This window comes from Pseudopodoces humilis, chromosome 18, assembly GCF_049639895.1.
Source record: "Pseudopodoces humilis isolate 2021_Gansu_Grassland_sample_001 chromosome 18, ASM4963989v1, whole genome shotgun sequence".
NCBI classification, from domain to species: domain Eukaryota; kingdom Metazoa; phylum Chordata; class Aves; order Passeriformes; family Paridae; genus Pseudopodoces; species Pseudopodoces humilis.
The window spans coordinates 4,175,417-4,201,765 of NC_142217.1; the positions used below are offsets into that span (position 1 = coordinate 4,175,417).

At 48.2% G+C, this 26,349-nt stretch overlaps 1 protein-coding gene across 5 annotated transcripts in view; it reads left to right on the plus strand.

Moving 5' to 3' along the window:
• The first annotated feature begins 15,359 nt into the window (after nt 1-15,359).
• The window catches only part of CREBBP (CREB binding lysine acetyltransferase), a 95,250-nt gene continuing 84,260 nt past the window's right edge, over nt 15,360-26,349 (plus strand). For 3 of the 5 annotated variants that reach the window (XM_014252602.2, XM_014252605.2, XM_014252604.2), the window contains exon 1: nt 15,361-15,721. In XM_014252602.2, the coding sequence (XP_014108077.2) occupies nt 15,637-15,721 (85 nt within the window). In that variant the 5' untranslated portion in view covers nt 15,361-15,636. Of the gene's footprint in view, nt 15,722-26,349 lie in introns of all 5 variants that reach the window. The other 2 variants (XM_005522821.3, XM_014252603.2) reach the window with 1 other exon arrangement.

A 26,349-nucleotide genomic window follows, 5' to 3' on the forward strand; every position in this document is an offset into this window, starting at 1 on the left:
CCGGGGTTGCAGCCTGTACTGATTTACTGCATTTCTGTAGCCAAGTTTTACGATGCGTTTTGGCGCTTCTGCTGGGAACGAGTCCTGCACGTGGTGCCGGGGACACGGGGCAGGCTGGGGGACACCGGGCTGCGGTGTATGGCGGCATGCAGGGCAGGGCTGGGGCTGTGCTTGTGGGGCCATGTGGGGCAGGGTGTGGGGCCGTGTTCCGTGCAGTGCTATGGGGGCCAGGGCGTGGGGCTGTGTAGCATGAAGCCACGCTCTGTGGGGAATGTGGGGTGCACGGGCAGCCTCTGCTTTATGGGGTACCCAAGCCATGCTGGATCCACATCACTTCATCCCCACCACAACGACCTGCCCAAGCTGGGGGCTCACACAGCAGCTGCAGATGTGCCTGTTCACAAAACACCCATCCACTGCGACTTCCTCCAGCACCCTGTGCTCTTCCAGTCTTGGTACCAATCCCAGGGCTCTTCCCAGCAGGAATCAGCCCACTGAAGGAGTTTGCTGCTCTCTTCTGGCTTTACATACATTTCCAATGGGAGGATTCCTCTTTTCCAAGGCGCACAGGGGGGACTAGTGCACTCACAGGGTTAATTGCAAGGCAAGCCCGTTGGGTTTTAGCAGCCCCCCCGCGCCGGCCGGCCCCGCTGGCAGCCCTGTGCCCGGGTATTTATAGCACCGTGAACTTTGAGCGTGTCCAGCGAGCGGGCAAAAGCCTCTGGGGACGTGGAGACGGCCCTGGCAGAGCTGGAGGCCGTCGGGGGTCCTGGCCCAGGCTTCAGCAAAGCGACCCAGACCATCCACCAGCACATCCCGGCCCCCTGTGCCCCACACACCCCATCACAGCCAGGCAGCTCCGGGGCAACCAGGGACCCCCGGCTGTGGAACCCCTGTGAACACACCTGGGTGGCTGAGGACATGGGGTTGAGCCTCCTTCAGCCACAGCAGATCAGAGCAGCGTCCTCCCAAGCTGATGTTCCAGGTTTTGAGCTGGCATTCCTGGTTTCAGTAGCAGCTGAACGCAGGGATCTTCCCTTTCCCATGGCAAACAACAGGCAGACGATCCCACTTCTTCACAGTCCCGGTGCAGATTCCTTCTCATCAGACAACCTGCCAGCCAGTTCACCGTGTCCTGGAGAGAAAACATCATGTGTGGCTTCCTTACTCTGAAATTAGGCAGAAGAAAGGGAGAGTATGGGTGGTAGGGGATGCATATGTGTGTAAAGCCTTGAAAAAGACCCAACACAAAAACAAAATAAACAAAATAAAACAAATAAAAAACAAAACAAAAAGAGGATTTGCTTATCTTTTAGCAGGTGACATTCAGTACCTATGGATTGAAGAGGCAGCCCAGAAAGCCAGCATTATCCTGGGCTCATCCCACAGCATGGGCAGGAGGTGAGGGTGGGATTCAGGTGAGATCCCACCTGCAGAGCTGCCCCTGGTTCTGGGGCACCACCATCAGAAGGACATGGAGCTGCTGGAGCGAGTCCAGAGGAGGCCACAGAGATGCTCCAAGAGCTGGAGCCCCTCTGCTCTGGAGCCAGGCTGGGAGAGCTGGGGGTGCTCACCTGGAGAGGAGAAGGCTCCAGGGACACCTCAGAGCCCTTCCAGGGCCTAAAGAGGCTCCAGGAGAGCTGCAGAGAGACTTGGGACAAGAGGCTGGGGTGGCAGGACACAGGGAATGGCTTCCCACTGCCAGAGGGCAGGGATAGATGGGAATTGTTCCCTGGGAGGGTGGGCAGGCCCTGGCACAGGGTGCCCAGAGAAGCTGTGGCTGCCCCTGGATCCCTGGAAGTGTCCAAGGCCAGGCTGGACAGGGCTTGGAGCAGCTTGGGATAGTGGAAGGTGTCCCTGTCCATGGCAGGGGGTGGAACAGAATGAGCATTAAGATTCCTTCCAACCCAAACTATTCTATAAAAAAGCTATGAAAGCACCCAGGGGCTGCAGTGTGGGGGTCTCTGGAAAACCCCAGCCCTACTGGACAGTGCTTCTCCAGCATTTCTAGTCTGGAAGTTGGTTGGGGCATTATTTTTAGGAATGACTGAGACTGAAGCAGAGAGAACAGGAAACCTTGGTCTGCCATGCCTCCATCCACGTGGGATTCTGCTCCAGCTTCTCCCTGTGCTGAGATCCCCTTAACTCAATACTGATATACGGCTTTTCACAGGTCTAGAAGAGCAAGAGGTGGGCATCAAGGATAATTAAAGAAATTGAGTAATTTTAACCCAAGGAAGAACTAAACAGGCAGGGATGCTTCATCCAGGGCAGGAAATGACAAGTGAGTAAGACAGAAAGCAGGGGAAGTGAAGTTTTCCCCAGGTCAGAGAAGTCTGGGTGGATCTTCATGAGGACAGTGGGAGATTTCTGGTTCTATGAGATGAATTGCTGACACAAAGATTATCTCCAGTCCCTTCTCCTGGGGCCAAGTGTAGGATTTTCAGACCTGGTTACTGGAAACCCACCAAGACCATGGGGGTTTTTGCCCTCAAAAACAAGTGAATTTTTTTGACCAAAATTCCCTATTTTTCCTGTGTTTTCACTGTGATTCTGCCCCCAGAAGAGAGCATTTCATCTGCTGTGGGAAATGTGTGACAGTGCTGTAAGCAAAGGAAAATTTGGTCCAGTAAAGGGCAGTGTCTTGAAATTTTGATCATGGAGGACCAGCCTCATTTACAATTACAAATGTACACAGATTTGTACAATTACACATCCCAGCTGGCTCTGAGGGCAAGTGCTCAAGGTTGCCCCTTTTTTCCTGAAAGCAATGGCAATTAATGTATGGGAAAATTTATTTTATATCTTTGGGAGAATATAAGGATGTTGCTGTTGCCCTCTGAGGTGTTTTTAGGTCCTGCCCACGCCAGGAATGGCCACAGAGCTTTGCATCAGCAGGCAAAGGAGCAAGCATTGAAATATCAGGGAAGGAAGGGGAGGAATGGTTTCAGTCTTACAGATTTCTGCATAAAATAGAGGCTAAAGCACGTCTTCAAAATGATTGAGCGAGGACACTGCTCATTACATAACGTTGTTGGGGGAAAAAAATAGGCTGATTTACATTTTTATAGGAAATAAAAGGAGGTTTGTGGGTGACATAGCACCTTCCGCTGAGAATGTCAGTGTGAGATAAGTGGGCTTGAAAGGGAAGAGTAACCATTTTCCTGCAGGGACTGAGTCCATCCCAGAGAGCTGAGTCTGGGAGAAAAGCGTTTTCTGAAGGCAATTTTTGTTGCCGTAACAAATACTTTTATTTAGCGCAATTCACATTGACTGCAAGGCTGCTACTTCTCATTTCTGCTGGTTCCTCTGAATTTTGGTGAAGCTTTGGGTAGCAGGAAAACTGAACTGCCTCTGTTTTGTGGATGTGGTGTTTTCAGGGCAGGAATTTCAGAGCAGGAGGAGAGGTCGATGTGCTTTTTAGGAGTGAGGGGATTTTCTCAGGGTTGGACTTTAGTGATACCTTAATTTCATTCACAGTGAGTCCCTGGTGGGGTTTTACCCTGGTTTCAGGTTGGTGGCCCTCTGAGATTTGCTGTGCCGTGCTTCAGATCCGCGGCTGTCTGGCAGAACAATTCCGGTTGCTCAAAAGCACCGATTAGCATAAATGAAGGAGTGGGTGAAATGTTCATTATATTGCCTACTGTCATGTTTGTGTACCAGATTTTGTTGCCATCTGTCATTTCTGTTTTCTTGTTGTTGCCAAAAGTTGTCATTCTGAATGGAGGGTGGAGACTTATCTTCAAAAGCCAACATAAGATAATTTTAGGTACTTCAGGGCTCATGTGTTCCGTGCTGGGTGTCAGTGGCCCTCACGTACATCAGCCCCACGTGTCTTTGGTAAAATCTGGGCAATGGTTTAGTTAAAGGAGCTTTTGAAACCATTGGAGTCATGCAAATGCACGAGATTCTCATCTCTTGTCATTTAAAAAGAGTATCTGCTCCTTGCAATTGCAAAGAAAAGCTTGAAAATAAAAGATGTTTTCCTTAATCTTAATAAAAATATAGAATACAGAGAAGGGTGTACATAGGGACATTACAGTGTCAAAATCCAAGCAGTTGCCCAGAGATCTGACCAAGGGAAGCAACAGCTCCGCTATAACGGACTGCAGCATCCCCAGATAATTTCCAGAGATGTAAATATCCCAGGGACTGAAGCTGGACAAATTCAACCTTGAAATGAGCCGCAGCTCTCTTGCAGCAACAGTGGCTGCGTACTGCGACAGCGTGCGAGGGGAGCGGTGCCTGCACCGGGGCTTGCAGCCTTTCAAGCAAAATTAGCTCATTTCAACCACACGGTTTTAATTCAGCGACTGGGAGGAAGGGCTCAGCCTGCAAGCAGGGAGCTGGGAGGTGAAGCCACGAGGATTTCTTGCCTTGTCCAAGTGCTTTGAGATGATCCGGTCTGAAAGCTCGGTGTCCTGTGCCAGCTGGGGAGGGAGAGGGCTCAGGGTGCCTGGATCATCCTCCTTTCATCGGGCTGAAGGACCAGGGTGCTGCTGTGAACTGTCAAACCCTCCGTGGCAGTGCCAGGCCCATGCTGGCACCTCGTCACTTCCCATGTCAGCCCACAGCAGCTCTGCTCTCCCCAGGGCTGCTGGGTTTTAATCTGGCCTGAGTGATGGGGCTCAATGTTCACCTGAAATGTGCTGACTTGAGACATCCAAAAATGCAGAAAAGATGATCTAATGGCTTTAGCAGGACTTAGACTCCAGGAAAATACAAAGCCAGACAGTTTGGGGATGATTTTTTGTTAGTTTGGGCTCAGCCAATGGTGCAAAGTCATAACCAAAGCCATGATGTTCAAGTGTTGTGGTGGGAACTCTCACCAGTATAGGAGTGCAGAAGGATCACTGATTCCTCCAGGAGAGCTGGGGAAGGAGGAAATGGAGCTGTCTTAGCTCTGGAAGTGGCAGAGATCACTCTAAACATCTCTGATTGAAGGCTGGGGGGAGACCAAGACCATGAAATGACTGCAGAGATTACTGAGTACTTCTTTGAAGATGTCTCAGGTATCTGTATTGTGTGATATGATCTGTATTATGCACCTTCCAGTGCCTAAAGGGGCTCCCGGAGAGCTGGAGAGGGACTTCAGATGAGGGCCTGGATTAACAGGACAAGGCTTCCCACTGCCAAAGAGCAGGGTTAGATGGGATATTGGGAAGGAATTGTTCCCTGGGAGGGTGGGCAGGCCCTGGCACAGGGTGCCCAGAGAAGCTGTGGCTGCCCCTGGATCCCTGGAAGTGTCCAAGGCCAGGCTGGATAGGACTTGGAGCAGCCTGGGATAGTGGAAGATGTCCCTGCCCATGGCAGGAGGTGGAACAAAATGGGCTTTAAGGTCCCTTCCAACCCAATTCTATGAAAATCCCATATTTTATCAAGTCTTTGAGTACTTTTATAATACAGATTTGAGGTAACAGCTCTGTCATGTTTTAACACTTCAACAATGTAAATTGTCTTTTCTAGTTCAAATTCTCCCATATTTGCTCTCTCCCAGAGGGTAATTCTACAAAGCTCACAAGCAAATTCCACCCGAGCATTTCAGGATGCTGTGAACATCACTGACAGCCGTTGTGAAAAAGTTGGGTCTGGGTTTGTTCCACAAGTGTGAAATAAATTTCAGAGCTCTCATATTCTAACCAGCCTGGTAAATTGCCCTAAATGAGCACCAAGTGTCATCTTATGTGGATGACAGAGGAACCTGGAATGCAGCTGAGAAGCCTTTGGGCAAGCAGGAAGAAGTGGGCTTGGGCCATGGGGAGTGGCGTTGACCTGGCAGAGGGGCCAAATGGGCTGATTTAATAGATGTGACCATACACTGGATGTGGAGGAGCTGGGGGATTGAGATGAGGGGCCACAGTTTGTCAGGCCCTGCTCCAGGATGACAGTGATGGGACCTCCAGGCTGGGTGATTGAAAGCTGATCTAGCTCCACTTCCCTGGTAAGCACAAGGCCGGGATAAGCTGATGTGGGGTGGAAGAAAAGCAGGAAAAAAGAGAATTTCTCATTTTAACACCAAATCTGCTGTTGGCTTAAGACAGGAAGCGACCTCAGCTGATCTAAGACGGAAGCACAGAGCACATTGACAGCCAAGCCATGAAACTCCGCGCCGCAGGAATCAACCGTCATGCCCAAGGTGGATGGCTTGGGGTGAAAAGTTAATCCTGATATAATTAGAGACAGTGTTGTAATAGCAAAACCGTGGAGTCACAGGATGAAATGCCACCAAGACCTTGCAGTGTGTCAAGTCTTGCAGGAATGGGACAGGAGTGTAACAGAAATCATCTGCCTCATGCTTCAAAGGATGGAACATATCCTGAGAGAGCTGGGGAAGGTTTCTCTGTCCACCCAATAAGGTGTTTGGCCTTGAGGAATTCAGACAAGGATATCATGTCCAACCAAGGACACAAAATCCAAACAAATTAAAATGCATCTGGACTGATGTGCAGGTACATTAAAGGAGCTTCCTGACCTTTACAAGGATTATTTTATTCCCTGGAGCATCACATTTTATTACTCTTGTCTTCTACATAATTTATCATAGAAAAATATTATTTTGGCTATAAAATTATTTGCCTTCATTTAAGCTCTGCAATAGTATTTAACTTTCTGGTCCTTTTTGAAACTAATTTCCCCAGGCAAATTACATTCCGTGCCAAGGGATTCTTGCCATTAATGTCACAGAATGGGACACCACAGCTGGGGGTGGGGGGTGATAATTTCTTTGATAACCTTGAAAGCAACAGAGTAGAACACCTCATTGGAATCATTCTCTCTCAGGTGTTCCAGAGGAAACAATCCCAGTTTTTCCTGTGCTGATTATCACCACCACCTCAGTCACTTTGCTGCCCTGTTGTGATGCTCTTGATCTGAGCAGGGTGCCCAGAGAAGCTGTGGAGCGTTCAAGGCCAAGTTGGACGAGGTTTGGAGCAACCTGGGATAGTGGAAGGTGTCCCTGTCCATAGCAGGGGGTGGAACAGGATGGTCTTCAAAGTCTCTTCCAAACTAGCCTGTCATTCCATATTTCTATGAGCTAGAAGCCATAATGACAATAACTAGTTCTACTTTCACCTGAGCCCATTATTTAGAAGCTCGTGCAAACTTACAGTGAAGTGTGATTAATGCTGAAAAAAGGTTTTCCAGCTAAAACCCTCATGTTTTATTTGGGAGAAACTCTGGACTGAGTCACCAAGAAAGGTTTGGGTTTGGCTCTGTGCTAGGCACCCAAGAAGTGCCAGGTATGATTCAGGCAGCCAAAACAAGGCGATAGGAGGGATGCAAGATGCATCCAACTGAGAGGCATGAAAGCCAGGCTGCACAAGGAGCTGCCCATGAGAACCACAGGGCTGGAGAAATACTGGAGCCTTTGAACTGGTTGTTGCCATAACAAGAAGAAATAAAGAATTTGGTTTGAATCAAATGTAAAAATTTGCCAAGGAGAAGATGAGTGGAGTGATGTGTTTTAGTCATTTTGTCCTTTCTTACTCCCTTTATTTTCCCAGTTTTGGAGGTAAAATCTGTTTTAAAAGTTTTGCTCATACTGCAGGGAAATTAGGTGTTTTTACTGTCAATAAATCAGAAGGTTTCAGTGCTTTTCAAATTCTGAAACTTTAGGGGTTTTCTGAGAACTTTCTGAAGCCCTGAACACACCAGATTTACCTGCAGAAGGCAAAGTTTTCCACAAACATCTTATCTGCTAGAAAAAGGGTGAAAAGAGTCATCATCATCCAGCTTGTGGGGCAATGTGGGGCTGGGCCAGTCCCACTTTCTCCTGGTCCCAAACCAGTGAGCATTGAGCTTCAAGCTCCTGTGGAAGTTGCTCTTTTTTTACCCAAAAACAAAGAACGAACCCTTGTGGTTGGAAGAGCGAGGCTGGAGGGACAAGCAGGCAGTTAATGTATTCCCCTTGTCAACCCAGCTCAGTGCCCTCCCTACCCTGATGAATATTGAAGAATTTCATACAAATTGGAACTGGTTCAGCAGGACAGTTTTCCAAGACCCAGCCCACAAAGGCTTCCTGGTCACCGCTGGGGGCTCTTTCCTCCATGGGAGGAGTGCACAGGCTGCAGGAAGAAATTCTTCCCTATAAGGGTGAGGAGGCCCTGGCACAGGGTGCCCAGAGAAGCTGTGGCTGCCCCTGAATCCCTGGAAGTGTCCAAGGCCAGGCTGGATGGGGCTTGGAGCAGCCTGGGACAGGGGAAGGCGTCCCTACTCATGGCACAGGGTTGGAACAAAGGGGCTTTAAGGTCCCTTCCCACTCAAACCATTCCATGATTCTATGACTGCATATGGCAGTGCCAGAGCAAGTACAGGGCAGGCACCTGAGTCTGTACCATTCTCCAAGAACCTTGGCACAGTTAACTCTTGGAGCCTAATGCAGAGGATGAGGGACCTGTCTGCCACCTAAATCCAAAACATTTCACAGTTGGCTTTTAACTCAGCAGGGAGAGAGAGGCTGACATTGCAGAAGAGCTTGGCACTGCTCTCTGGATGACTATGGGAGTTCAGCAGAGTCTCTGATGAAAAATGAAGTTTTTCAAGAGTTGTGAGGAGTTGAATCCACAGCAAAAACCTTAAAGGCTGGTGTGGGAGCCAGGATTAATACTGAGAAGATACAGAGAATTTCACAGGAATGAAGCTCCTTGAGATAACCAAGTCTTGCATTAAAGCTGTGACAGCAAGAAAAGAAGAGGCAGAGGGACAGGCAAGACTGAACGGAGCAGAAGAAATTGCAGGGCCCTACTGTTGGTGGCTGCCTCCACCAACCAGGACAATGGCAGAGCAGGGAAAAATGCCACCAGTGTCCCCATGGCCTGGCTTGACAGTGGCTCAGCAGAGTTTTGCACACAGGTGACTAACAGGATGGTGGTGAGACTGTGAGCTTGGTCAGAGTTTTCTTGGGAACACCAGATTTTGTTGCAGCAAAAAATAAGGACTGTCAGCCAGAACACAAGGAAGGCATTTCTGAATGTCATCTCAGACACTTACATGAAGTCACTGCATTTTTGTGAGCATTGCTACTGATTAGAAAAAAACTGCAAGCTATATGCAGAGACAAAAAAAAAAAAAAAAGGAGATTTATAGTAATGAATTACTTCCCCAAAAGACATATGCAGTGCGTCCAAGTAGGTTAATAAATGCTTGGATGGCATTGAATTGAAAGGAGCAATGCTTAGTGTAGTCAAAAGTGCTGAGCACTTGATTACAGAATCACAGGATAGTGTTGTTTGGAAGGGACCTTAAACCTTATTTCATTCTACCCCTCTGCCGTGGGTAGGGACACCTTTCACTATCCCAGGCTGCTCCAAGCCTCATCCAATACAGCCTTGGACACTTCCAGGGATCCAGGGGCAGCCACAGCTTCTCTGGGCACCCTGTGCCAGGGCCTGCCCACCCTCCCAGGGAAGAATTTCTTCCCAATATCTAAGCTAAACCTACTCTCAATTTGAACCCGTTCCCCCTTGTCATGTCACTACATGCTCTTGTAAATAGTCTTGCCCCATCCTTCCTTTCAGTTCCCTGTAGGTACTGGAAGATCTTGTCTCTGTGATGCTGTCATGGAATGAAGGACAGAAATGGGATGGGAGGAATCTTGAGACACCTTTCAAGGGATGAGAAATCACCCAATCCCTCAGGTTTGAAGGTGCTGACAGGCCACTGCTCTGAGCTGTGTGGAGGGAACAGAATGAGTGGAGGGAAGCACGAGCCCTGGTGGGAAGGACGAGGTCTTGCTCCAAAATATAGGTTCAGGCAAGAGGTGGAGCCTGTGGTGGATCTGGCAGAGGGGAGTGTGAGCAGTGCTCACGCCTGAGCTCACAGTCCCGAACTCGGACTGTGCATCTGGGATTCAGCTCATGCCAAGCTGTGAGTGGCAGCACCTCAAGAGCTTGTGTATGCCTTCTCCTACTGATGGTGCAATGGGAAGGCCACATCTTTAACTGGGGGACAAGGCAGGGAGGTGGGAAACACTGAAATCTTCCCATCTCAAGTGGACAGAGTGTATCTACAGGCATTCTGCCTTTCTCTGTGCTCAGGGAAGGGATCATTTACCATAATCTGCAGGGGAAAAAGTGTTCTGTGTCTTTGTTTTTGTCCATGTTGGCTGAAACCACGCATAAACCACTAATTGCAACTGCTAAAAGAGAGCTGGCAGACATTAAACTTGCCCAGATTACCCAGATTACTATTTTATGGGTAGAAATATGATTTTTCAAACTGGCTGTGGGGCAGATTGCAAGCTGGTGTCAGAGAGATGAGAAAGCATAATGTAGCAGAGCCCAAAGACAGGCATTTTTTGTAGCAGTTTACTTTAAAAACAAAGCAAATGGACTGTTGTCTCTCAGACGAATCTGAGATTTGTCGAGCAACAACCCAGAGTGAGAGCACAAAGATTTATACAGATTTTTCTTAATAGTTTTTCAGGCATGGCAAAGTTACAGGCAACTCCAGCAAAAAGGCTTCACATCTGGGACTTAAGAAAGAAGGACCCCTCAGAGTGACAGATTCAATTATGCTGATGACAGAAGACTGGTTTTCCTGAGCTGCTACTCTTGCTTTGGTGAAATAGCCTTACCCACTGCTTGGGGGATTCCTCCACAGCAGTTAGATGGTCCTGACAGATGATGGCAGGATTTTGGGCAATTTGCAGAAAAGCCCAAGTCTGCATCCGGTCCCCACTAGACTCTATTCAACAATTAGGTAGGAAATGGCTTTACATTAATGAATATGTAGTGAAAAGGAGAGCAGAATCAGATCTGATTGGTGCTTGTGGGATATCACCCACAGAACATGTTCAGCCACCTGAAAATACTCTTTCTGCATGAAATGATGCAAGGAGACCCTTGGGATGCGTGTCAGGCTCTGTAGCCCAAGGAGCCAAGGGTTTGCAGAAGTTCACAGACACACAGCTAAACACAAAACCCTGCTGTGATTGCGGTCCCTGGGTTACCACCACTTCCTGAACACCACAGAATTCACACACACAATGAAAATCAGAAGCCAGAAACAACAGTTATTTCACATAAAATTGCTCCACAATCCCATGAGTGTAGGGTGTGTGCAACCAGACGTGCCTGGAGAAAGAATAGGCAGCACCTTCTGCAGCAGCCAGGAGGAGAGGAGGCATCAGGCTCTGGGCTTTTCTTCTATCCTGGAACAGCTTTGGCAGCACATGGGGATGGTAAGGCCACCAGGTGCTGAGACATAACATTACCAGGAAAAACAGACTCCCATTCCCAATGAGAACTCCTCTGATGGTGCCACGGTGACTACAAGTTACAGGGCAGAGCTCCTCAGAAGTTATTCAAACACTGCTAATTGTTTGGCTGTAAGGTTTTGAGGTCACAAGCTATAGAAATGATACTTCCATGTTTTGGGTGGGGAAGGAAGGTAGGATCTCAGGAACTGTATCTTTAAGCAGCTTAGTTCTGGAGACAGGAAGTCTGGCAATGGGCTGCAGCAGTGCAGATTTTATTATGCAATTTCTCTTGGAACTAGTCCCTGAATAAAGGAGTTATCCATTAAGCACCTGCTTCACCCTCCCTCCTGAACACCACAGATGAAGGCCTCAGGAATCCTTTCAAGGGCTTACCCATCAGCTGGGGAGCAGGGAGCCATGCTCTGGGGACCAGACTGGGAATACTGGTGTATTTGATATATAGTGTCTTTGAAAAGTTTCTCTTCATTAAATCCTCCTATTCTGAGCTTGTTCCATGTTTGGCATTACCAGTGGGTGAGGCCATCCAAGTCTTGCAATACTGATACCAAAGGGCTGGGGTACCCCAGCCTACTCTTAGGCCTTCAGGGTATTTAATCATAACTCTCTTTCCAGGAGCAGTGGATAACAGCCAAGGTCTTCCTCTCCCTCCTGCCATTAACCCAGTGCTCTTCTGATCCCATGCAGGGGCAGCTGGGGCCATCCTAATGGGACATTGCATCATGGAGAAGCTGCAGGACACAGGGGCAGTAGGATCCTCCTCCTCTGCCCCTACTGCCTGGAGTAAAGGATTCCCTCCCTCCAAAGCACCTCCTTTCCCTCACCACTCTGTTCCTGGGACTGGAAGCCCCTCTCTGACTTCACTGATGTGGCACTTGCTGTAAAGACAGAGGAGCTCTCCCAGCTAATTATGGCCTCCATACATGCTCTGCTTTTCTCCCCATTCCCAACAGTGGGTACGTGGCATTTCCCTCAGAGGCACTGACACAGCAGCTCCTGTCCCAGCACTGGGTCTGCCAGGGCCCCTGGCTCAGCGGCTGTGTGGTCAGGGCTGCAGTACTGGTGTAACACAGGTGTGTTGCCCAGCACCAGGCAGCATGGACATCCTCTGGAGACAGGCAGTACCTGTGGGATTGCTCAGGATCTGTCCCCAGTGGTAAATCTCCATCTTGACTTTATCCCAGAGCTGCAGTTAGTGCAGCAGGGAAGGGGGATCATGATGGGAGCAAAGTGCTATGGAGGGCTCCTGGTGTCAGCAACCCCAGCATATCCACAAGTGATGTAACTGTAGAACCACAGACTCGCTTAGGTTTGAGAGGGGCTTTAACCATGAGCTTGTGCCACCTCCCTGCCATGGGCAGAGACACCTTCCACTAGCTCAGGATGTCCAGGCTGTAATGGCCAAGGCAAGCATAAAGAGTGATCCAAGATGCAGTTCAAAATACACCAACCAAACTTGTTAAAAAGTTGAAGCAGAAGTCAGAAAAAGACACTCTGGGCTGCGACTTAGAGTCTGACCTGACTCCCTCCCCTCACCTTCAACAGCAAAACATTTTCCTTTAACCTAAACTGGGATGAATGCTTTAAAACACAGTAAAATGCTGCTGGATAAGGGCTGATGTTTTTACATCTAGAAGTACTGTGAAACACCGAACCCTGTCCCACACTGAAACATTCTGAAACAGATGGGAACTCACTGCTTTAAAAGGAAATTGAAGGAGGCATAAGCAGAGAGCCCTTACTTGGGTAACTAATGAGTAATACAGTGATAGAAGCAGAGGCCTGTCAGAGACCTCCATGTGATTACAGCCAGACCTCAGCAAGGACAGGCACCATGTAAATAAATACAGAATTTGCAAGTAAATGTAATGAAATTCATGTAAATGTAGAAGTAAATGTAATGAAATCAAGTTTTGCAGTAAACAAAAGGCAGACTTACTCTTTGCAAAGGAATCTGTCATTATAGATCTCCTTTAAACCAATAAATTATTGCTGTTGAATCCATCTCAGCTTATGGAGCTCCTCAGCATACCTTAGAATTGTGTCCAGCCCTTCTCCAGCCTCTCTTCCCATTGTGGCTGCCCTAGGAGGACATTCCAACATGAAGGCGATGAAAACAGCCCCAAGCAACCAGTTTGGGTACAAGGAGCTCTGCTACCACACACGTCACCAGGCTTATACGACCTGATTCTCAGGTTGGGAACCAGTATGGAAATCCATGGAAGTATGTGAGCTCTAGTCTTCTAAACCTGTTTTGGGCTGGGGAAGTCTGTCTAGACAGAGCAGAAAGTGTTTGTAAAGTGAGGCTGGGTTTGATGCTGGTGCCTGATAGTGGGTCAGCTCCGAAGGGACACTTGCCCTCATGTGTCTGCTCTGAGGACATGGGGGAAAATGGGGGCACTGAGGGGGAGCTTGGGAGGGGATGTTGTGAGTGGGACATTGAGAGGGAATGTCCACAGTGGGATTGAGAGGGGAAACTGAGAAGGGACACTCTGAGAGGGACATTAAGAGAGAGCATCTCTGTGCAACTGAGAGGGAAAGTTGAGAGGTGCCTGAGGGGAAACTGAGAGGGGAGACTGTGAGGGGGATGGCTGTGAGTTGGGCATTGAGAGGGGACATCCATGGTGAGACTGAGAAGGCAGACTGGAAATGTAACTGTGAGGAAATGTAACTGAGATGGGAGTCTGAGAGGATGACTGAGGGAAAGACTGAGAGGGGACATCCATGGTGGGATTGAGAGGAGAGACTGGGGTGGAGGCTCTGAGGAATATGAGGGGAGAAAAGACTGTGAGGGGGTATTGAGCCATCCGTGATGGGACTGAAAGAGGAGATTGTGGGGGTTCTCTGAAAAGTTCTCTGAAAGGACTGAGAGGGGAAGGGCAGATCATGGGGAGACTTGAGGCACTGCAACATGTGACGGGAGTTAGAGAGGGGACTGTGAAGCGAGGGCTCTGAGGGACTGAGGGGAGACTCTGAAGGGCCAATGGGCCCTCCATGGTGGGACTGTGAGGGGAGATTATGGGGGTCACTATGAGGGGACTGAAGGGAAAGGGAGACTGTGTGGAGACTTGAAAGTGTCACTGTGAGAGAAGCGCTGAGACATCTCTGGTGGGACTGCAGGGAGACTGCGGGAGACGCTGTGAGGGGGAAACAGACATCTGAGGGGAGTCGGAACCCTGTGAGCGGTCAGCTCTGGGGTCCTGAGGGGGAGCCCCTATAGAAGCAGACAGGAAAGACCGATGCGAGGACGTGGGGGGGAAATAATGCACTGAGGGGACTGAAGGGAGACTATGAGGAGGCACCGGGTGGAGGCACCTGAGACAGCTGAGGGGCGACGGAGAGGGGACGCTGTGAGGGGGTACTGCGGGGGGTGCCCCGACCGAAGCAAACAGGGAACGCACCGAAGCGGGGCACGGCGGCGGAAAGAGAGCGCAAGGCACCTCATGCACGGTGTGTGAGGCGGGGTCACCGCCCGACGGCCCCGCCGTCCCCGAGCCCCTCAGCGGAGCAACTGAGGACGGCGCCCGGCGCTTCCGGCGCCGCGCGCGCCTTTCCGGCAGGGCGGGGCCGTGCCGCGAGCGCGGTGACGCAGCGCGCAGGCCCCGCCCCCGCCCCGCCCCCGAGGGCTCTGGAAAAGAGAAGAGAAAAAATAACTTTTTTTTTTAATTGAGGAATCAACAGCCGCCATCTTGTCGCGGAGCCGGAGCGCGGCGCGGGCGGAGCGGGCCGGGCCGGGCCGGGCCGGGGCAGCGGGGCCGCCCCGCCGCCGCACGGGGCAGCCGCGCCGAGCGCCGCCGACGCGCACAGGGGGCTCGAGCCAGCGGGGCGCAGCCGCCCGGAGCCAACCGACCGCCGCCGCCGCCACCGGGAGCCGCCGCCGCCGCCGCGCCGCGCTCATTGTTTTGGGGCGTTTTTGGGGGGTCGGCGCGTTTTTCCGCTTTTTGGTGATTTTTTTTCCTTTTTTCTAATTTTTGCCCCCCCCCCCCCCCCCCCGCTCCCTTCTCTTCTCCTCCCCCCCCCTCCTCCCTCCCCTACCTCGGCCGCGGGCGGGCGGCGGGCGGGGGCCGGGGCCGGGGCGAAGCCGCCGCCGCGGAGGGGAGGGGACGGGGCGAGGCGAGGGGAGCGTGTGGGGGGGCGGAATGCGCCCCGAGTGACGGCCTGAGCCGCCATCCGGGCACCGCGGCGGGGGGAGCGCCCGGGAGGAGCGCGGCCGGCAGGGAGGGGGCGCTGGGCCCTTCGCTCCCCGCCCCGAGCCCTCCTCCCTGCGGCCTGCGGCGGCCCGGCATGGGGGAGCGGGGGCGGCCGGCCGGGCACTGAGCGGCGCTGTTGGGTTCCCGTGCGGCGGAGGAGCGGGGACAGCGAGCCCGGCCCCCCCCGAGCACCCCCGGACAACGATCACCGGCTCCGCCGCTTCGGCCACCATGGCGGAGAACTTACTCGACGTGCCCCCCAACCCCAAGCGAGCCAAGCTCAACTCGCCGGGCTTCTCCGCCAGCGATAGCACAGGTAAGGCCGCGGGGGTGGGTCGGGCGGGGCTCTACGGCGGTTCTCCCCCCACACCCCCCCGCCCTTACCGCCCCGCCGGAGGGGGGGCCGGGGGGGACCGCCCGCCCTGCCGCGGTTCCTGGCGGGGCTGGGTTGGGCCTCCCGCTGTCGAAGTTACCGGGCGGGACCCGTACGCCAAGTACCGTCCCGGCTATAAATAGCGGTTGGAACGAGACGTTTTTGAGTTGGGTTTCCCTTCTATTCCTCCATCACCTTCGTTTTTAGTGCCTCGGTTTGGGTGATGGGGGTGTACAGGTGAGTGGGGTGCGGGTAGGGAAGGAGAAGGGCCAGGCATGGGAAGCACCGACCATCCTGCTTATTGTACAATCGTGGAATGGTTGGGGTTGAAAGGGACCTTCAAGCCCGTCTTGTTCCATCTTCTGCCATGGAGAACACCTTCCACTATCCCAGGTTGCTCTAAGTCCCGTCCAGCCTGGGCTTGGTCATTTCCAGGGATGGGGCAGCCACAGCTTCTCTCGGCAGCCTGTGCCAGGGCCTCACTACCGTCAAAGGAAAGAATTTCTCCCCGATACCGAGTCTAAATCTACCCTCCTTCAGCTTAAAGCTGAAGGTGCCTTCTTGGAAGCGTGATTGAGGTTTCTATCTACCCCTTAAACCCCACAGATTACCCACAACTAATAGCCCTATACAGGCTTTTTCACTGTGCCCCTGTGTGTGACACACTACAGAATAAAAACTCCTTAATAGCTTCTTACTCATAGAATTATTTGGGTTAGAAAGGACCTTGAAGACCATCTGGTTCTACCCTCCAATTAATACTTCGTGTTTTTTTTCTACTTCCCAACCTGAAGTTTTAAGTCATTTGTCTTAAACTGTTTCAAGCATATTTCCTTTAAAGCCCGAACGATTTGCAGATAATAATTGAAGTTGTGGGGCTGCTCGTATGCTGAAATGCCCCGCAGCCTGGCAGTCACTGTGACTTGTGTAGCGTCTCTGGCATGCCTTTTTCTTCAATTGTGATGGGTTTGTAGATAATAAAACGCCTCAAAATGTCTCGTTTCCAGCCAGCGTGTGCCCGTTGTAAATACACACGTGTGTGCACGAGAGCATGTGTGCCTGGACCGGCCTTTCCCGGTGCTCCGACTGTCTCAATCCCTGAAAGAGTGGTTTCAGAACACAAAGTCTGTTGGACTTGAATTTCTGCTTTCAGAGATTCATTAATCTTGTGGAAGGGGTAGTGATAAGTTAATCGTGCTATGCCTGCTGTTTTCAAAGACTGAAAAAAAATATTACTATAATTGAGCTGATAAATTCTGTGGGTTTTTTCGTCTTGCCCAATCTGCATTTGGCAACAGTTTACAGATGCTTCGGTCCTTCACGGGCTTTTTATGGAAACCTTTACTTCTCAGCCTGCGAATAAATGAAACAAGTGAGAAAGAAACAGTATCGAATAAGAATTGTCGGGTAATATCTAGGTGAGGTCTTGTGATTGAGCCGTGTTAATCCCTTGTGTGGAAGCACTGGAATATATGGAAGGCTGATACACCAGTTGCTGCGAAATGCTCTTTGTAACTCAGGACAAATACAGTTTACAGATCTTTAATTCTTCAGCGAGACATTTTAGACTCTCCTGGTAGCCAATGCCTTGGTTTGTTGTTTTTTTTTTCTTTCTTCTTTCTTTTTTGAAGTTCACTTGGGCTGTTCTGGAATGCTTCAGTCTTAATTACGTCCTGTTCAGCAAGTTCTCGTGTGTCTTGAGGAGCTCTGTGTGGTGCTGGATGTGTGAACTCCAGCATCTGCAGAAAGTTCTGCAGGGCTCAAGGGGCCTGGGGGTACTGGGGTGGCAAACCCCAAGTTGTATTCTGGACAAGCGTGTCCATGGAGTTCTGTCATCGTCCTGGTCTTCCATAGGCAAAAGTACCTCTGCCAAGGGTGTGGGTAATGTCTGTGCACTTAGAGAGGGTTGTTTTTAGGAAAAGCACTTCTAAGTTTGTTGCCAGCAGTTAATGCTGCTTGTTGAAGGATCGCCGAAGGTTTCTGTGCATTGTGGCAGGCAATATAAATAGTTGGAGTAGTGACTGCTGTCAAATGCCTGCTCCTGGAACTAAACCAGGCTTCTCCTTGGTGCTGGGGCTTAAATGGAAAAGTTCTGTTGCAACCTGGAGAGTGGTCTTTGTAATCAGGGCAGCCTGGGGAGATGGGTCTGAGGCTTTTGCCCTGGATGAGCTGTGAGTTGAGCAGAATTCTGTTCTGTTGAACAGAATTGTAATTGCAGTGGTTGCTCCAAACTGGTGGGTGCTGCAGCTGCCGTGAGCGGGATGTGCTTTCCCAGCTGCCGCTGCGTTGGGCCCGGCTGAACAGTTCGGCTCAAGCCTGCAAATGCTCACACCCGAGGCTCTGAAGGCAGGCCTGAACATCGGGCAGAAAGCAACTGCTCTTCTCCTTGTTTATATTTCTCTTGATGCTTTGATGCGGTGATGTTAAGCAACTCCTTTTGTCAGGGTAAGTTTTAGGTGCCTTTAATCTTTCCGATAAAAATAGCTCCTCAGCTTACCAGGGCAAAGTTTGTGCTGTTGGAATTGGTCTGCTTACCTTCTGAAAATACGGCCTTTTCTGTTAAACCTAAGCAGCTGAATCCAGTGTCTGATCTTGCAGAGATGAAAGGATAACAGAAATGGGTGCTGTGACCATCGTTAAGTTTCATGATAGTCCCATTTTGCAGTTGCCCCGCTGCTCTTTGTATCAATAAGGAAGGTTACGACTCCTGGCTGTTAACTTTGCTTGCCATTGCTGTGCTGTATTGAACGAGCTGACTCCTGTGGTAAAATGTCCGTGGGAAAGATTTTTCCTTGTCTAGCCAGGTAGGAGTAGTGCTTTTGTCTAATTACTGCTTTATTGGATACACAGGCGTTTTCAGACCTAAACATTTGTCTCCTCTGTGGCTGTTGTGAGATGTTCTCATCCAGCACCGCAGTATAAACAAGGGACTCCTACAAAAAGTAGAATTACAGTAACTTTGCTTATGGCAGTGTGTTATTTCAGTGCTGTGTGTTGTGATTGTTTTGCACATTGCTGGCATTGGTCCTTCAGCAGATATACAGAGACCTGGCAGTGGTCTCGGGCTGGTTGGGAAAAACGTGCCTGAATGGAGCAGCGGCACAGCTGGAGGTGTTCAGGGGCCCCGGGACTGTGGTCCCTTCTGCAGGTAGCTTGGTGAGAGTCTGGGTTTCACTAAAGTCGTGCTTCTGTCTACATTCATTGTGTTCCCTGCAGCTTCTGCTGCTGTGGTGCTGCGCCAGTTCCAGAAACAACACGGCGTAATCTGGGCCAGAGCAGAGGGTGTCCCTGACGGCATCAGGAGTTAACAAATTCTTAAAGTAGGTGAAGTTAGGAAGAAGGTGAGCTGGGCAGCTTCCAAAGTCCATTAGAGCTAGGTTTTCACTTCACACTTCCTTGTGTAGGGAGTTTTGTTGATTTTTGATTCTTTCTTCCTCCGTAAATTCTGATCCTGCCTAGATTAAGCCGTGTTGCTGCTGCTGCAAAAGCTGTGGGCCAAGCTCCCTGATAACTCCTGTTCTCTTCCTGGCCCATGGATTGGCACCCAGGGCCTGGATTTTACACTGGGGAAAGGCTGGCCCTGCTGCACGTGCCTCTGTACGTGCCGAGATAAGTAGATCTCTGGCTGACTCCCAGCCAGCCACAGAACTTTGCAGAAGGGAGTTTGTGTCGATGCGCAGCCTGATTTGATCCTGCTCTCCTGCCAAAAACCAGATAGGTGTATTGCAGTGGATTTAGGTTTTAGTTGAAAAGAGTTGGACAAAAGCAAAGTAGCTTAAGGAAAGACAGCAAGGTTTTCTAAGCTTGTGTTCACATTCTTAGCAGAGACTTCAGATGGAGTGACGTCTCGGTGATCTAAACCCAGATTTTGTTTGGGCACGTGAAAGCATTAGTGTGGATGTTTCAAAGGGTTCATTCCTGCATGGCTGAAAAGCTTCATGGAAGCCTCTGTAATTGGTCTGCTCTTGTTTTGTATGATACCTACAGAACCCCGGAGTGTCATGTGTGTGCTGTGGCAGTAAGAACCACAGTTACACATGCGCTTTCTTGTTCTCTCCCTGGAACAAGGAAAAGGATAATTAAATTAAGTGAACACACTCTCATTTATAGGCAGAAAATTTAGGGAAGAAATTCACTTTCTGAAAAGCTGTAGGTGAAGGAGTGTACGTCGTTGTAATTATTCCATGGGAATGTCCTTTTTGTTTAGTTTTTTGTTTGTTTTGTGGTACTTGTGCCCTAACTATCTGGGATGGGAAAAATGAGCTGGGATATTTCATGGCTATATTGTTTCTTGTGGAATACTTAATGGTTATATTGTTTAAAACTCATGGAACTGTGGGGGTGGTGAATGGAAGAGGCTGATGCCAAGCAAGATGTTTACTTTGAGCTAGAAGCTTGATCCAAACTGTTTTGGTTTTTTCCACCTGAAGTGACTGACCTGCATAACTTGATGCCAGCATTTGTGATCTGGGAGGACAGGAGATTTGTGAGATTAGAAATAGGCTCATTTGTAGAGTCTAGCACAGCTAATTCTTACCCGTTCCTGAGGCATTGCTGATAGCAGGGTATTGTCTACTCTCTCAATGTTTGTGGGCTTTTACAGGTTTTTCCAAGGAGTTTGACACTCATGTCTGTGTGGGATGAAAAGTTGAGCAGATGATCTGCTAGCCTGATCATATGTGACAGTCCACAGTCCTACCATTTTGCCCATTCCTTTGTTTTTTGAAATTCATACTTTGAGAATTGCACTTCAGACTTATTCCCCCTCCAGTGACTTAAAGTTAACTAGGAAAATGCTGTCATGTGCTATGACATAGAGCTTCTGGAGAAGCCCTTCCAGCAGCAGGCAGGAATAGAGGCTGTGTCTTTGCTGAACTCCAGAGATCTCTTGGTAGCTTGTGAAATGATTCCCAGTTTTCTGCTGCAAATTATTCACTTTCTTTTTTGGCTGGACATTCCTTGAAGTCATCGTCCAGTGCCATTAATTATTTTTACAGCAACATGCTGTGCTTTTTTATTATACCTGCAGCTTCACATTAAAAACCCCCACATATTCTTAGTGTTTGTCTTTATTAGATATTTTGCTTACTGTTGCTACCTGCCAAGAGAGAAGAACATGAAAAAAACCCCTCACCCTACTGACAAAATACTGCAGGTTTATGTGAAATCAGGGTGGAGGGGGTAGTTGAAAAACCCAATTTGAAAAATTCTGGGGTTTGTTCTTATGAAGTGAAAAAACATGAGATAACTTAGAAATCTGACACTTCCACCCTAATTTGGTTTACACTTTCAAGAAATTTTGCTTTGTAAATCTTCCTTTTAACATATGTTATGTTTTCCATCTGTCTTTTCAGATGTCTAAGATGCAGAGAGAACCTAAATTGTTTATTTGGAAAACTCTTTGATAAAGATGCTTCAACAAATACTATTAAGTATTTTGCAGAATCATAAGTGTGAATTAAAAGAAAACTGCAACTTCTATTAGCAGTGATAATTATAACTCATAATCTACATCTCTTAAAATACTCTTCCTTTCTTGCTTTCTTATTTGCTTCCATCAAGAAATAAGGATCTTATTTATGACACTGGATAAATATCTTTGGTTTGCAGTTTGTTTGTGGATATATTTTTACTTACGTATCTGTAAGTCTGTAAAATAATCCCCCGCTTCCCTGCCGGTCACCTTTAGTGCTGTGAAAGCTTCCTTGGGAAGACAGCATTGGGAAAAGTTGTTCTTCCCTGGATGACTGTTCCTCCCAGTCTCCTGGGCACATCATTCTCCTGCTGCAGCTGGACATGGCAGAGCCAGGAATCAGAGCTGGAGACCTTCTGCTGCAGAGTGAGAAGTAAAATGGGACATGAGATTGCAGCCCCTGTCCGTGTGTGTGTCACCAGGAGAGCATGAGCTGCTCCCTGGCTCTGCCCAGCTTTGCTAGCTGGGTTAGTGGGTGTTGCTGATGACATCACTTCTGTGTCATCTCTTGGGTAGTGTCATCTCGTGCAGAAAAGAGATGGGGAAATTACCAAGTGGCTTGAGTTGAGTAAATACTGAGTATGAGTCTGGTTTGGAATAGGTGTGAAATTTTTTCCTCAGTTCATAAGCTCCCTAAAGGAAAGTATTAATGAGAATGGCTCAAAACAGACACATTTCACCGAAACCAGTGCTTTAAAGTAAAAGATTCATGAGGGAGTTGGGTTTTTTGGTATTGTTAGTTACAGTTGGAAGCTTTTTTAGACATAAATATACAAAAATCATTAGTTTTAAGTGCCTGTCTGCTCTTGCTTCCTCATGTATGTTTGGTTTGTTTTGGGTTGTTTGTCCTTGCACAACTGAGTTTGAGTTGCCAAGCAGAAGACAATTCCCTTAAATTTGGTATCAGAAATATCAGAAATAGGGAGGAAAAAGTGTCATTAAAAAGACTGGAATATGTACTTTCTGCAGCTTTGATACATCACAGAGGAGACCCTAGACTTGCCTGGTACATGATAATGTTGCTTAGTTTTTTTCTCTTGTTTTACAGTATTACTTCAAGTACATATTTATAAATTTCACTCTTCCCAGAATAGGCCTTTTCTGTGGTTCTGTTAGAGAAGCTGTGTTAAGGTGGGAATTTTCATAGAAAGACTCGTGTAGCTGAAGGGAGCTCCTGAGCCAGAATTGAGCTCGAGGTCTCACCGCTGACACTGTCAGTCATCGTGGGGAGCACAAGGAACTGAACACTTACAAACCTGAACCACCTGTGTTGGCAAGACATTCACTAAGAAGTCTCTGGCCAGGGAATGTCATAGCTAAAGTTTGTTTGTCAAGATAATTCATGTCCTTGTGTGTTATGTGTCGATTCCCTTTCCAGGTGGGCACTGAGGGTGGCACAGCCGTAAGGAAAGCTGTGGGTCTGGCAGCTGAGGGAGTCAACTCAAGGCAGCCACAAGCAGACACTGGCTTGGTACAGACTGTGCACTTCATGCTGACTTAAGCAAGTGCCCACTATTAATTACCATTCTCTCAGATGATTCCTTTTAAAAGGGTCATTCTGAACTTAAATGTTCTGTCGGCTGTTAAATTTGAGCAAAAGGCACGGTGTGTGTGTTTGTGATAGGATGAGAAGGCAGTCTCGCTTCTGTTAATGTGCTCCAAGAACCTTAAAGTATTTAATCTTCATCAGGATGATCTTGTGAATGAGAGGCTGATGTTCCCAGTGTGGTGTCTCCCAGTCCATAGGCAGATTGCCTTCTCTTCCTTCTGTCTGGATTTCTCTTCTTGTGGTGAATAAATTTACTGAAGCCTTCTGGTCTGTAAGAGGGTTAGCCTTGTAGCCATGTGCACTGGGACAGTAGCCATGTGTGTCTTGTGGATGCTGCTGTGTGGGAATTAGACTTATTCACAGATGTAGACATGGCAATTGTGTCAAAATAGTGAAGATACCTCGGGAAACAGGAGGAAGAATGATTTTGGAGAGGGGCAGAGGAAGGCAAAGGCAATCCATGATTTGCCACCTGATGCTTTTAAGAGCAGACCAGAGTGAGCACTGTTGTTGGGATGCTTCTGCCATGCATTTTGGCATTACCTTGGCTTTATTCCCCTCTGGGAAGAGATCAGAGACTAGCTTCTTATCTGGGTATTTTTCATATTTGCTTTTTATATAAACCTTAATGCCAGGTGCAAGGGCCATTTAACATGCTCTCATATAGTACTTTGTAATTGATAGGGAAACATTTGAGTGATCTGTGATTTATTCTTTATGAAAGAATAGAATAATCCCTAAATCCACCTGTTTGTTTCTGAAATAAACCAGTATCTCAGGTTTTTCTAGATTTTTAACACAGGTGGTGTTGTCACTATGAACACAGCAAAAGAAAGATGGTGGAGACAACTTGGAAAGTACAGCAGAGAGAACCTTGAGGTTATGACATCATGATACAAAACATGGAAGGAGAGGCTGGGGAGTAAGCCTGGTGTGACCAGGGAAGAATCTCAGTTTATACTACTCTCCTTTCATGGAGGTGAGGATGAGCACAGGGACAGAACAGGTGGCTTTTCCTGTATCAGGTGGTACTTGTTATCACACCTTAGTGGTGGTATAAAGGATGTGGATATGTGCATTTTCCCATCCTGGCTCTCGTGTCTGCTGGTGGATCTGGTGTCAGGAGATGAATCAGGAATACAGGTAGTATTGCACTAGAGGTTAGAAGAGAACTGATTTATTTTTTCATTAGTTTAATTATTTGTTTGTGTAACAAGCTTCACTTAGTTGCTGAAGTGTTCCCAAAATAGATTGGGGGAGATATGAGGAGCTGTCTCTAAAATCCCAGCCACAGGAAAGCAAGAGAAGGCAAGTGTCAAACCCATTTTCAAAAAGGGTAAAAAGACAATACAATCAGCTGCAGACTGTTGAGCCTCCTATCCATCACTGGGAAGGTCATGGAGGAGCTGGAATGAATTCAGTGAAGCGCTGCTCAGGAGACTGGGGGCTGGAGCATGAGCCCTTTGAGAGGAGGTGGAGGGCTGGGCTGCAGATAGACCTGATGTCCCTTCCAACCTGGGTGACTGTGGGCCTGTCAACAGGAGAGAGCTGTGATGATGGTTCCAATGAATTTTCTAGAGATATGTCCCAGGGATTCCAAAAGGTGAGGTTCATATCAACATATTTGAGTTTTGACAAGTCCAGTGACTTAGGAACAAGCGACCCAGACTGTATTCCTTTCTCATTCCAAATGAAAGTAGTTTAAACGATCAGGCAGGTAGAAATTTAATTAAATATTCAAATCTCTTATTGAAGCCATAAATTGTTGAGACTTGTCCAGATCCTTGATATTGGATCTCTCTTTCCTTCTCATCACCCTCCACCCAGCCATCAGGGTCTGCTTAACCCAGCCAGGTCCCTCATCACCATCATTCTCAACCTGGTTGTTAAACACGGTGTTTGGAGGAAGTGATGCTTCTCTGCTGAAAGCCAAGGTCAGATGCATGTCAGTTCCCAAGCTTTCCATGTCTTCTTAGGAAAAATCACAAATCTAAAGTTTCCTTACTGGAAATTTTAAATTTTCCATGAACACATTGTTTAATTTTTCTAAAATGTTAAATGCAATAATTGTCTTTTGTGAAACGATAAATTACAGAATCCTCAAACCTCAAAAGGAAGTTGGGATGGACGTGGTAATTGCTTACTGTGCCACACAGTGTGGCTATTGAGGGGAGCTACCTGACAGTGAATTTTAGGGAATGGCTGGAGCTCTGAACTGTTGAGGCTTTGTCTGCTGGGGTCTGGCATGATTGAAAGAAGCCTTACAAAACAAAATTGGGCTCACTGAAATGTAACAGCTATGTTGGCATGAAAGAAAGGCACGGTGAAAATACTGCTTGTGTGCTGGACTTCAGTGTCTGCTCTGTGCCACAAGCAGTCAGTTTGTGACAGGAAAACTCCCAGTCACGTCTCAAGCAAAGATTATGCTGTAAAAAATGAAACTGAATTTGATAGTTCTCCTTCTGCTTGCTGAGAGATACATTTGAGATAATAAGTCACATAATGAAACACCTTAGGATGTTTGTCACCTCTCCAGGCTGAGCTAAAGGGGGAAAAACGGTGACATTAAAACAAGTTAATTGATTGGATATGTATATTAGGAAAGTCTTCCAGTAACAGTCACAAGCAGTTGTACAGATGAGAATGTCCTGCCTTCAGGATGCAGCACAGTTTTGGGTTTTTTTCTTCTGAGAAGCCCTAGAAGGAAACAGAACATCTTTTTTTTTAAATTCTGGTTGCTGAAAGTGTTGTCCAGGAAGGCAGAAAACTGTGACATTTAAGCTCATAAGACTGAAATTAGGAGAGAAAGTGTCTCAAGTGTGGTTATCTTCTATGTGTGAAAATAGCTGCTCAAAGAATGCAGAATGCTCAAATTGGAAAAAGAGCCCTTTGGAAAGAGTGGGGGTGTGGTTCTTGCCTAGTGCTTTTCCATGCCTTCCAGAAAACGTAATCTCTGTTTTTTTGGTGCTCTGCTGTTAAGAGGACGTTTGGGTTTATGTGACAGAGGTAATGAAAGGTGTGAGGTTTAGGATCAGAAGTGCTGTGTTAGAGACAAGACACAGCGAGGTGAATCTCCACAGCCTTAGTCAGCTCCGCTGCTTCCTGAGCACTGAATTAAAGGTATGTGCCATATGGGTTTTGGGAATCTGTTCTCCTTTAAAATCCAGACCACTTTTCCTGCTCTGATGTGTGCTGGGTGCGTGGCAGGTTTGAGGATGGAGCAGGTTAAAGCTTGGTGGGACTTCTCAGCAAAGGTGTTCCCTGACCATGGCTTCAGGTAACTGCACACAAAAGCATCCCTCAGTTTTTAGCCTCTTGGTAGCTGCCTTTGAGAAACAGTTGAAGCATTGAGAATGGGATCAATTCTGTTCTTCTTGTGAGGATGGAGGGACTGCAGTTGCTTTTCATTTCTCTGTCAGTAGAAATGGGCCATGTTCATATTATGGCAGATTTTTATATGTGTGTAAATATATTTATTCTTTTTATAACTGCCAAGACAATCTCTTATCTTTATGGATTTGTTGCAGACATGCTCAAGTAGATTTTTGT